This window comes from Asterias amurensis, chromosome 1 (genome assembly GCF_032118995.1).
Source record: "Asterias amurensis chromosome 1, ASM3211899v1".
Lineage (NCBI taxonomy): Eukaryota > Metazoa > Echinodermata > Asteroidea > Forcipulatida > Asteriidae > Asterias > Asterias amurensis.
The window spans coordinates 32,500,389-32,513,475 of record NC_092648.1 but is presented as its reverse complement, the minus strand read 5'-3'; the positions used below and the strand labels follow the sequence as shown (position 1 = coordinate 32,513,475).

Here is a 13,087-nt window from a genome sequence, read left to right as displayed (position 1 = left end):
TAAATTTCAGCTCCATCCGATAAACGGTTTTCGCGCTACGGCATGCTCTTTTTTGTTGATTTCGGTCAAAATGCGTCTGACCTCTGACATTCAACTGACCATAAATCGGTAACCTTTGGGTCAAATTGGTTGAAATTGGTGTCTTTGGAAAGGAAATTGTGTAAGCTTTCCAAAAATGTCTTTATTTCTTTTGTAGGGACATGTTTAGGTATGATAACCTTTTGACCTCTACTTTGACCTTGAATTTGACCTTGTGGATCATGTGAGCCACGATTACCCCATAAACCAAATTTGAGCAAATTTGAAGAGGGTAGGGTTTAACCCATTGGGTGATTTGACACGGAATGACCCATTTACAAAAGTTCACACTCAAAAATATTTTGAAGCTTTCAACAACAACGTGTAAATGTTTCGTTCATCGAGGGCAGTGCGGAACGGAAACTTCAGCGGGCACAATAGAATTGCGTTTGTGCTGGGGCCAAGCAAGTGATTTTGCCGTCTTTAAAGATGGAATACATGATGACCATGAGGTTTGTAGAGACGATAGCGGATCGAAACCCTGTGGAAAACGCATGGACAATGTAACAAACCGGAACCAGCAATGGTAAGGTTCGCCGATGCATGATCCAATAATCAACATCGGGGGCTAGTTTGACCAGAATAAACTCACTGTGTGAACGCAAGCCAATTTTGGACTAAGTCATGTTTATCTTTTGGACACCCGCGGTGCTCGGATTAAGGATTAGTTTAACCCCATGTCTGAACATACCCACTGAGGATGCCTCAAATGCAATGTTTTAAAATGCAGATCAAAAACTTGAGGGAAACTTCTTAATGATTTAAGAAAGCTTGCATTGAACCAGAAACACTGCAAAGGTAAACTTCTCCTATGCATTGGCAGATGTTCTGGGCTGCGCAATACTTTTAAAGAGTTCCTGAAAAACAAAAGGACAGAGCAAAGTGTCTTGCTCAAGGATCCAAGTATCACAACTTCCCAGGCTTGGATTGTAACTCACATTGTGTGAAGACAGACCTTGAATATTGCTTAGCGTGCTTGCTGATGGGACAATACATGAAGTTAGTAGGAGTAGCCCTAAGTGGAAGGTTGAGGACTCTGACAACAAACATCAGACGCCCCTCCAGATCAAATGGCCTTGCAATAATTGCAAGTTACATAATATTAAAATTGTTGTCTCCCTGAAGTTATCTGGCAATCATATCCTTCTGATTTCTGAAAAATTGGGATTAAATAGCCTGACAAATCTGAGTATAGTCCACACCATACATTTGATAAAATTGTCCCACTTGTTTTCCATGAACCAAATAACATATCTTGGTTATCTGTCTAGTAGTAGTTGTGATCTTGTTTGTTGTTTTGAAGACATCCTATTTTCAAACTTGATTATGGCCGATTTCTTTGTATAACTGTTTTCCATAATGCAGTATCAGACATGTCAGAGACCCATTTTGAGCTAAACATTTAACGTTTAATGTGTAAAATATTGCTTAGTACACCTTCTACATGTAATTTGTAAATGAGACAAACAGAATGCAATAAGCCATTTTGAGTCGTGTGCACCATATCTCGGAAAGTTTCCCTTGTGGTTTATATTGATATCTGAAGAAAAAAAACCACATCCCCTAAAGATAATCCCCTGGCTGCCGCTTCCCAGGTTGTATCGTAATTTGGGTGTGATCCCTGGCTACACGACAGTTAACGGTTGTATGGCTTCTGACTGGCACCCCCGAACAAAGATATCAACAAAATAGGGAGACTGCCAACATAGGGCTAGAAAGCTCAGTTGGTAGAGCGCCAGCACATTAATCCTGAGGTCGTTGGTTCGAACACCACTCTAGTCAATTTTTCTTTGTTCAACCCCCAAAATCACTCTTTAATTCGATCTTCCATCCTACATGTAGGCCAGTCGGATGGTTTGTTTATTACATTTTTTGAAACCTAGAAAATGGAAAGGACATTACTCCTTAAAAAAAAAAACCCAACAATGTGCATGTATTGACCTCAAAATTTTCTATGATCAGATCACACAGATATATCCACCTCCGCGATGAGATGTAATTACAGGCATTTCTTCTAAATACATTCTAGTGTCGTGTCTGAGATTGTTGTAATTAGTTACCGACGACGCGTGTAATTTGATCAACCTGGAATTTGGCAAAGAATGTGTTAATGAGGGCGTTCGCAGGATAATTTATTCATACCTTGCTGCTACACTAGTTCTATATCAGATACATGTTACATTAATCAGAACATGAACACATACACAAAAAACAACAGTCGTTGGTACTCTCACGCTCAACTGGCTCTTTCCATGAATACCACAGGAGATGGTATGGAGACCCTTGGGTCCTATTTACATAATAGGCTCTGGCTTTAGGCTCCATTATTAATGTTGAAAACAGAAAGAAATCAATTTAATGAGTTCTACAAAATCAGAATGGCCATCATGGGCATTTGAGGGAATTGTCAACATAATGTTGCAGTACAATACCTTAACTGTAGTACAGTACCTTATTGAAAAGTGTGCTTGAATGATTTTTACCCTGTTAAAGGGAAGGTACACGTTTGGTAATTACTCAAAACAAATATTAACTTAAAAAATGACCTGGTAACGAGCATTGGGGAGCTGTTGGTAGTATAAAACATTGTGAGAAACGGCTCCCTCTGAAGTAACGTAGTTTTTGAGAAAGAGGTTATTTCTCACTAAAATAATAAAAGACTTCTAGCTAGAAGTCTTTTGTTCCTATCTGAAAGCACACAAATTCGTCCAAGAAGGGTGTTTTTTCTTTCATCATTTTCTTGCAACTCCAATGACCAACTGAGCTCAAACTTTCACAGGCTTGTTATTTTATGCTTATAGTGGGATACACCAAGTGCGGACGCTGGTCTTTGACAATTACCAAACGTGTACCTTCCCTTTAATAAACTGTGTACAACATTTGCATGTAATGCAGAGACATGCAACTTTAAAGACACTGGACACTAATAGTAAATATCAAAGACCAGTCCTCTCACTTGGTGTATCTCAACATGCATAAAATAACAAACCTGTGCAAATTTGAGCTCAATTGGTCGTTGAAGTTGCGAGATAATAATGAAAGAATAAACACCTTTGTAACACGAAGTTGTGTGCTTTTAGATGGTTGATTTGAGACCTCAATCTCTAAATCTGAGGTCTCGAAATCCAACTCGTGGAAAATTAGTTCTTTCTCGAAAACTATGTTACTTCAGAGGGAGCCGTTTCTCACAATGTTTTATACTATCAACCTCTCCCCATTACTCGTCACCAAGTGTGGTTTTATGCTAACAATTATTTTGAGTAATTACCATTAGTGTCCACTGCCTTTAAACATGGAAAAGTAGTAATTCAGGAAGAAGTAGTTCTGGAAAGGACAGTCCTGCATACTTACTGAAAAAAGGGTTATAAATTAAAAACTGTTTTGAACTGGTTGTGTTCGCGCAGTTCTTGGACTGTTTTTTTTTTTTTACAATAAAAATAGGTCACAACACATCACAGTGACCCTATTATTATCTTTGTGAAAGTTTCAATTGTGATCAAAATAAAGTTTTGGAAGCCAAATTTTGACCTTGTGTATGCCTTAACTGTAGTCATTTGGTTCTAGAACTTAATTTGCACAATGAAAATAACGATGTAATTCTGGCATAGAAATGCTTATAGAATATAATAATTATAGGTTTTTTTGGGAAAAAGAAATACCATGCAAGGAAATCACTCGGATGGATTTCGAACCCAGGACATTAAATAAAGCACAATGTTTGAGACATCACACAGTTATCTTGACTGGTGTATTGGTTCGATATTAAAAATGAAATGTCACTATTTCCTGATAATTAGTGTCTGATTTGGGCATTGGGCGTCATGTACATATATATATATATATATATATATCTGAATTTGTTGTATTAATCTCCACAGGTTTTCAATGATCTTGGTGAAGATGTTCTCAAGTCGGCCTTTGAGGGTTACAATGCTTGTATCTTTGCCTACGGCCAGACAGGATCAGGAAAGTCCTACACAATGATGGGGGCACAGGTAAAGCAAACTGTCTGAAGTGAATCCCTCGATGATTGGTCAAAGTCAGATGCTTTTTAGCCGCACAGCCTCTGTAGCAAATAGTTCAACCTGAAATCATTTAAAATTTACCCTGTCAATTTACCTTGTGGTTTCATATTGGATGTTAACACTTATTCACACAAATTAACAGATGAAGATGGTTTCTCACACTGTTGATAGTAAATATTGACCGGCCAAAGGTATGAAAATGCGTACAAACTGAAATGCTATGTGGCCACAATATGTACCCCCCACACAATTTTAGAATATAAACAGGTCTATTTTCTCGATAAAAGAACTGCCACTCCAGCTGGAAAAAAAAAGTAAACCATAAAGCATGTGACTTGTCTTTGGGGAGGGTATTATTTTTTACATGGTTCCATGAACCAGCCTGATGTGATTGAATTTCACATCCCCCCCCCCCCTCCGTAAAAATTAACAACCCCTGACTTGGTTGATATAGAGTGTATTACCAGCTGGGCTAAATTGACATAGATGTTTGTGGGTTTGAATCTTCTAGGTCTACTGAAAAAAAACACACAGTTTTATAATGTAAATAGGTCTATTTTCTCGATTTTAAGAACTGTCACTCCAGCTGAAAAAAAAGAGTAAATCATTTTAAAAGCATGTGACTTTTCTTAGGGGAGGGTATTATTTATTACATGCTTCCATGAACCAGCCTGATGTGATTGAATTTCACCTCCCCCCTCCTCTGAAAAAAATTAACAACCCCTGACTTGGTTGATAAAGAGTATATTACCAGCTGGGCTATATAGACATAGATGTTTGTGGGTTTGAATTTTCTAGGCCTACTGAAAAAAATCCACTTTTTGGTGGGTAAAACAAAATATACAACCATTGGAAAAACTGCCCACATGATGTATGCAAAGTTGTGTTTCTTGACATTTAAAAACAATCATAACAAACAAAAGCAAATACTATTGGTATAAGCAATGTTTTAGATAAGTTGTTTATTCATTTATTTTGTTATTCTATATGCACAGATTTCCTAATCCTACACAAAGAAACCCCTGTTATTAGTCTAAAAAAATGTGACTGTAGGAAAATCACTTGGTTTTCATGATAGCTTCCACAGATTGCATACCCCAGACAGCAGTTGTTGTTTTTTCCCCGATAATGGTTTTCTAATGTTAAACAGATCAAAGAAACCTTGAACTATCCAATTGGTCTGTGGTCATTGATTTACCATATTTATTTTTAGACTAATAACGAGGCTTCTTTGTGTAGGATTAGGAAATCTGTGCATATAGAATAACCCAATAAATGAGTTTATAAACAACTTGTCTAAAACAGTGCTAACACCATTATTATACAAATAATGAATGTTTATGAGTGCAATGGTGCGAATATGTTCATGAGTTGAAAGATAGAATGCCGCCTCCTTGAAATAGAACATTCCATCTTTCAACTCATGAACATATTCGCACCATTGCACTCATAAATATTCATTATTTGTTTTATATAACATTCAAGTGGATCTTTGTCATTTTGGTTGGAGATACAACTTTCAAAACAAACAAAGCAGACCCCTACAATTTCCAATTGTGAAATTACACCCGTTTCTTTTGGTTCGGCCTGTTGGTTTCATCAATGACAATGTGCGTTCTGTACAGCTATTTTGAGACACGCAAACGCCAAATGTAGTATGTGTGCCTTGCAGTAACACTGCTGCGTAGTGATGTTTTTACTCAGCGTGCAATAGTACTTTTCGGATGGAACAAAAAATGCACGGTGAATTGAACGAAAAATGCATGGTGAGTGACGAAGCGTGCAAGAGCACTTTTGTTTGCTATCACATGACAGACAATCCTCCAATCAAATGGCAAGGATCTGCTTGGGTGTTATATGATCTTTGTTAAATCAATGTTTTACTTTAAGCCAAGAACCACTCAGCATCTATCATGTTAGCAGTTTGTCCAAATGGTTGTGTATTTGTTTCCAATCTGTGAACAGACAAATAGTTTATTACCGACAACAGTTTGAGTTGATTAGTAGTATTTAGTATTTTAAAACCCTCAAATTTCAATAAAAGACAAATTTAGGTAACTTTCTTGTCCATTATTGAAGCGGTACCCTTTTTGTGTTTCTCACTTTTGTTACAATTTTCTTTTCTTTTTCTTTTTGAAGGATTCCCCAGGGCTAATACCAAGGATTTGTGAAGTAAGTAAATATTACAAGAACAGTCAATATCTCCACAGAAAATTCAATAGTTTAAATAAATTTTTAACTGCATTTAACTAGAATTTTTGTTTGTAATAGTGCAAAACGACACATTCTCAGATTGTTGTGGGTTGAAAAAAATAAAACATTTTTTTATTTGTGTTTTTTTCTCTTTTCTTCAGGGGCTCTTCAGTAGGATCAAGAAAGATGATGATTATGGTGCTTCCTTCCGAACTGAAGTCAGGTAAATGTACAGGAATAGAAACGATACTAATTCAACATTCTAAAAATTAGGAAAACTTAGGAGAAATTGCAGAGTTTTAGAGTTTCAGAATCCCTTCTAAGACCATTCAATAAAAACCAAACTTTGCTTTGTCCTTCAGCCTTGTTGGATATGGGACACAAAAGCGCTATATTTTTCCGTATTCCACTCGCGCTTGTGTGATAACTTATAATATACTTTATCCTTGATGCAAAACTAACATCTATAAGATGACGATGACTAGAGCAAGCTAGTCGAAACGTTGAGACCAATTCAGAACTGACTCCGCGGCAGTACAGTTATTACGATCCTATAAGCTAAAGTAGTAGTCCAGTCTAATTTCTATACCATCCGCCCTGGTAATAGTTATAAAAGCAGGACAGTTCTTTTCAGAACTGAGAAGTCTCTCGAACCTCCGATTATCTACTCCACGGCAGTAGAATAAAGCAAGACAGTTCCCTAAGAACAACTCTACCTGGCAAGTAGATAAACACATGGTGTTACCGCAAACCAAATATATATTGATACCCCACCATGCAATGCCTCAAATCCTATATCTATAAGATTATAATCTGCCCAATCGCAGTATTGTGATACATTTCTTCAGCTTGTTTCATAACATGTTAAAAAGAGTAATGCCAATGTTTCACTTCGTTTTTTGTTTCCCTTCCAGCTATCTTGAGATTTATTGTGAAAGAGTACGAGACCTACTGCGACCGAGCACACAGCATACACTAAGAGTACGGGAACATCCGAGGGATGGACCTTATGTGGAAGGTCAGTGTTGCATTCAGTAATGTTTCAATTAAGAAATCTCTCCAGTGAAGTGAAGTTAATACTGATGCGCTATGAGCTTAAGTATTAGTCCCAGCCAATTTTCTACCTTCTGCCCAGGTAGTAGCTTAAAAGCAGGGCAATTCTTTTCAGAACTGAGAAGTCTCTCAAAATCCAAAAATATACTCTGCGAAAGTAGAGTAAATTGCATAAAAGTTCTCTTTAAAACAAAATCTACCTAGCAAGTAGACACATACATCGTGTTACCGCAAGCAAATGTTTTTGTTAAAAGTTTGCCAAAGCATTTGTCCTAAACAAAATATGCTAGCAGAGAAGGGAACAGAGGTCAGGCAATTTGGGGGTTTGCCCCCAGCAGGACCAGTTAGCTTATGGTTTCACTAGTACGTTAGCCTTTTCCATGTAGGGCTAGATAGCTCAGTTGGTAGCGCGGCCATATTAAACCAGAGCTTGTTGGTTCAAATCCCGCTCCAGTAAGTTCTTTGTTTAAATCTAAATCCTTAAAAGTTTACCCAGGCAGTTTCCCTTGTGGTGTATAACAAATGAAACAGGACTGCTTATCAGCACTCACACATAATGCACGGCTGATTTGATCTTTTCTTTGCAGATTTATCCAAACATCTTGTATCTGACTACCAGGATGTCAAAACACTCATGGACAGGGGAAACATTCAAAGGTACTACATTATACTTTCTGAGAGATGTCTCTCAATTGAGTTCATTGTTAGTCGTGGGTATAGACCGTATTGAATAACCACTTTTTGCTAAGAAAAGTCGCCATCTTGTAGGCCAAACTGTATGCGCGTCCAAACGCGTACATCATCGAAGCTCGCAGCACGCAACATTACCAGTTTGATTTCTACGGCACATGCATGCGCGCACAGACGCCATCTTGTAGGTCAGATATTTGAATTTGAACTTTGCTGGGAACTGGAAGCAATTTCTGCAGGCAACTTGGAGATGATCAAAGTTTAGTAAAGTGCAAAATGAAGCAAAACAAGTAAAACGAGCTGGAACTTTCATTCGTAAATACCTAAGACAGTTTCTGATTGGTCGAGAGGGCATCAGGAGGGGTTGTTTGAATGGATGATATAACACCAGTAAAAAGTGTTGAAACATGGGCGTGACACGCGAGCTTGCACCTGTGCTTATAAGACAGTTTCTTCATTCCTATTGGTCTAAAGCAACGGCTGGAACAGTTGTGCGACGCGCACAGCAATCCCCTTATAAGGAGTGGTTTACCCGAGGGCCTAACCATTTCTTAGCTGGAGAGGTGTTGCGTTGAAAGAAATCATTGAACAATTACAATTTTTGCATTTATTTTACTTATTGACCAAAAAGTGTTGATGTTTTTTGAACGAAAAGGTATTTATAGAATGGGAATCAAAGTGTGTTGAATCGGTTTTCAACTAGTGGTTTAAACCCGCCGAGGCCTGGTTCTTGACAATTGACCTCGACTACGTCTCTGTAAAATTATTTAAGGACCAGGCCTCGGCGGTTTTAAGAAAACGAGTCTACATCCAAGCAGCCAAAATAAAGTATACTGTGTTGTGATGGAAGAAAGTTTGCCATTGAAAGTGCGTTAATGCGGTTGAAAATATGGTCAATCCTCTAGTGTGCCATGTCCTTATATTAAAAATTATATATATTAGTGTGTTGGAATCAAAATTGAAAATAATTTCTTTTCGTACTTTCATTGATCTATTTTCTCTTACTAATACAGGACGACTGCATCCACCAATATGAATGACACTAGTAGCAGGTCACATGCAATCTTCACCATTACATTTACTCAGGTAAGCTCAAAGTATTAATGAGACAATGTACAGAATGGTTCACAATTTGGATAGCCGGACATCACGGAGCCAGGGCCAAATTTCATAGCGCTGCTAACCGTAAGCACACAAAAAGGCATGCTAACCTTCCGGTGCTTACCGCATGAAAAATGAGAGATGTCACAATGCAAATCCATGGTAAACGCCAATATAAGGCGCCCAATTTTTCTGCTAACCTGTGAAATATGCTTGCACCTTAGCAAATTTTTCTGCTACAGTAAGCACAAAAATATCGTTAAGCAGCTCTATGAAATTTGGCCCTGGTAGTTGATGGCTTCCAAAGTCTACCAAACTGGGGCCCAATTTCATGGCTCTGCTTCCGTAAGCAAAGAATCGGCGCTTATGAAGCAGGGTATTCTGTACTTACGTAAAGCTTATTACACAGCTTAGCAGGGAATTTTGGTTGTGCGCCTCTGTACTCCACATTACTGGGCATTTGCCGCTATACACACTATCGCTGAAATTTGTTGCTTGCCCTGTAGGGAAAGAATAATGATCACAACCACAGAATTTGGCAGAAGGCAGAGCTAAGCAATACATGTAACAGGCAATTACTCATATCTGTATAGCACTTACAGTTATCATTAACTGCACGCTTATAACCACATAAAACATCTTCTCTTAAGGCCCGGTCCCATTGCAGCGATAACGAGAACGATAACGATAACGGCGCAAAGAGAACGCATTCTATTGGTTGAATGAGCAGTGCGTATTCTGCGTGGAGCAGTTCAACCAATACAATGCGTTCTCTGTGTGTCGTGATCGCTATCGTTCTCGTTATTCGCTGCAGTGTGACTCGGCCTTTAGACACAAAATTTTGTCCGCAAATTATGACCGATTTGAGAAGCCCTCGTATAACCATTAAGCACTGTAAAAGTGTATTATTATTATCAGTAGAAATATCTACAGTTGTGTGTGTAGAGTAGCACCTCAATGATGGGTTTGCAGTACATTCATTCATGTTTATTTCTCTTTTATCAGGCTAAATTTAATGATGATATGCCGATTGAGACTGTGAGTAAAATCAACCTTGTGGATCTCGCTGGAAGGTATGTCAGATCTTCAATTCATTTTGCCTTCTAGCCTCTCCATAGATGACTTATCTTCGAAACAAATTGTCTAGCTCAGGCAACCATTAAGCAATAGCTGAGAAAGGAGAGGAAACGAGAAAGACTTCTCCTTGGTCCAACCCTACCTTTAACTACAACCTGTGACATCTGCTTGACAGTATGTGGCTCACCGATCGGACTTTTGAGTCATCGACGGAGTAACCTTAGGCACCAACTACCTCAACCCTAATAACTTTGTTAAACTGTGGAGAACATCTTCCTCGACATCGTTTATATCATAAACTACATACTAGTTGACACTTGTTTCAAGACGGGGACTCAAGCCCACACTCTGCCAATCGTAAACACCAGAGCTTGAGTTCAGTGCTTGACCACGACAGACAACAAATATTCTTCAGTGGATATTTTGACTCCCTAAGTGGTGGTCAGGTCATGCATTGTGGGCTGCACATCGTGAAATGCCTCAATATGAATCATTGGATTTTACGTTCAATTATAAATCATTTTTGAAGAACTAATATCCAAAATTAGTTGAGTTATACTCAACTGAAACCAAAAAAGTACTTGACCAATCATCAAAGCTGAATGAAAAATCTGTCCTCTTTTTTTTTTTGACAGTGAGAGAGCAGATGCCACTGGGGCCACAGGGGACCGATTAAAAGAAGGAGCAAACATCAACAAATCACTGGTTACCCTTGGCAATGTCATCTCAGCACTAGGTAGGAATTCTCTAAACTGGGCCCATTTCAACTTTCACTCAAACAATGGGGTAAAAAAAAGGATTGGATTTGTACTACAGTTTGACTGAATTCGTATTTTACATTGTTTCCCATGTCAACTTAGAATCTTTGTTTTGGCCATAAAGTACAGACTGTTTTTAGCACAGAATTAATTTTTCTTTTTTTTCCAGCTGATATGTCGTCCATGGTAGGGAGTCCTATGACCACAGCCAACAAGCGTAAATCCATCGTCTTCATACCATACAGGGACTCTGTGTTAACATGGCTCCTTAAAGACAGTCTTGGTGGAAACTCCAAGACCATCATGGTTGCTAGTAAGTATTGGGACAGTAGGTCCTTATAACTAAGAATGAACCATTGATAATTGTAAACTTGCGGGTACAACCATGTGATAATTTGAGAGTTTAGTCTTGACGGTTGGGACGGTATACTTTGCTCGTCTTCTCCCGAAGACATGCAGAGTATACCGTTCTAAACCATTCAAGCTTCAAACATCACTGAAGTCCTCAACTCTTTACTCTTCGGTTCTGTATCACGTCATTATAGTGTGCCTTGTTTGTGTTACAAGCCGTGGTTGCAAAAAGCGTTACCCTCACCACTGTCTGAGCAGTTTTCATCTTTGAAAATGAAACAGAAAAATCAGAAGTAAATATGCCCTGTCTTCCAGCTAAACTTGAAAACGAAAAGTACACATGATATTTTCCGAAAAAAAAACTGAGTTGGTTTTTAGACCAGGTCCGAATTGATGGCTTTGAGTTGGCTACGGCCAGATCAATGAACAGAGACATAGTTCATTTCGAAACAGTGACTCTGGCTACAGCTACTGCTATATCTCTCGTGTTTGCCTATTCTTTAACACTGGCAGACACGCTTTTGCACACAGCCTTCCTGTCTTCGTCTGGGCCCAATTTCTTAAAATTGTTCCAAGCCGAAAAAATTCTGCTTAACAAATTTCTTTTCTAAGCAAGAATTGTGTAGGGTACCAGTCGCAACAATGTAAACTGTATTGTATTTTGGCTGGTAACCTATATCTACTTAGCAAGATTATTCTGTGCATAGCAAGTGTCTGTGCGCACATTAAACCCTGCTACTTGATTTAATAATGAGTACTTTTTCCCTTCCTTCCCCTCAGCCATTTCTCCTGCTGATGTGAATTACGGGGAGACTCTAAGCACCTTGAGATACGCCAACAGAGCCAAGAATATCATCAACAAGCCAACTATTAATGAGGTAACTCTGTCGTTTTCCTTTGAGGGACTAATACTCCCTTTTAGAAGTAATGGGGGAGGGGTAATATATAGGTTAAGTACAACACCATCATCATCATTTACCGAGATTCCATGCACAACCTCACACCAGAGGTGTTTATCCCTCATCATGTTTGGAAGGTCAGACAATGACCAGCCACTTTTCCTTACAGTTTGGTGTACAATGAGGTTATTTTTTTAGTATGTATGGTAAACACATTTATTGAGTAACAATAATAGACAAATAACAACAATCACAACGTTAGGATGCTCACCCAGGATTCTTTTGTGAATACTTTGTTTCAGGATCCAAACGTCAGGCTGATAAGACAGCTGAGGGCTGAGATTGCGAGGTTAAAGGCTTGCCTGACTGGAATGGTAAGAACCAGGGACTAACATGACTAATGAAGGACACAAAACAATTTTTTTTTACATAGCTTACAATAATCTTGCTCAGCACAAGCAGGCTACAGGCCAAAATGCCACATCATTCTGATTTACTGATTTATTGGTTATTTGATTGCTATTGATCTCATCTGTTTGATGACTAAATAGCCTCGGTTTTGAGTTCTGGCAGGAAGTGCATGGTTAAGCATAGAGTGTAACTCTAATGGCCATAGCAAGGAGACTTGTATATATGGAGTGCATTTTGGCGACCCCAACAAAAGCCCAACCAACTCAACAAGTCGGTTACTGGTTGGTCTGAACAGCATCGTCACCGCGCTCAACCGAACACGCGAAAACGCTCAACCGATAATCAATGTTTCTGGTTGGGTCGCCAAAACGCACTCATGATATCTTGCAATCATCATTTGCTTGAATGAAATCCAGCCTTTAACAACCGTTCAACTTGAGTGTCTTCTTAC

The 13,087-nt window shown here is 38.6% G+C and overlaps 1 protein-coding gene across 2 annotated transcripts in view; it reads left to right on the top strand.

Annotated features, from left to right (window-relative positions):
- The window catches only part of LOC139937155 (kinesin-like protein KIF16B), a 58,502-nt gene that overhangs the window by 16,483 nt on the left and 28,932 nt on the right, over positions 1-13,087 (top strand). For both annotated transcript variants that reach the window (XM_071932192.1, XM_071932202.1), the window contains exons 4-14: positions 3,957-4,073; positions 6,243-6,275; positions 6,458-6,519; positions 7,211-7,314; positions 7,937-8,006; positions 9,053-9,125; positions 10,146-10,213; positions 10,853-10,953; positions 11,145-11,288; positions 12,107-12,204; positions 12,528-12,599. In XM_071932192.1, coding sequence (XP_071788293.1) covers positions 3,957-4,073; positions 6,243-6,275; positions 6,458-6,519; positions 7,211-7,314; positions 7,937-8,006; positions 9,053-9,125; positions 10,146-10,213; positions 10,853-10,953; positions 11,145-11,288; positions 12,107-12,204; positions 12,528-12,599 — 942 coding nt within the window. The remainder of the gene's footprint in view (positions 1-3,956; positions 4,074-6,242; positions 6,276-6,457; positions 6,520-7,210; positions 7,315-7,936; positions 8,007-9,052; positions 9,126-10,145; positions 10,214-10,852; positions 10,954-11,144; positions 11,289-12,106; positions 12,205-12,527; positions 12,600-13,087) is intronic.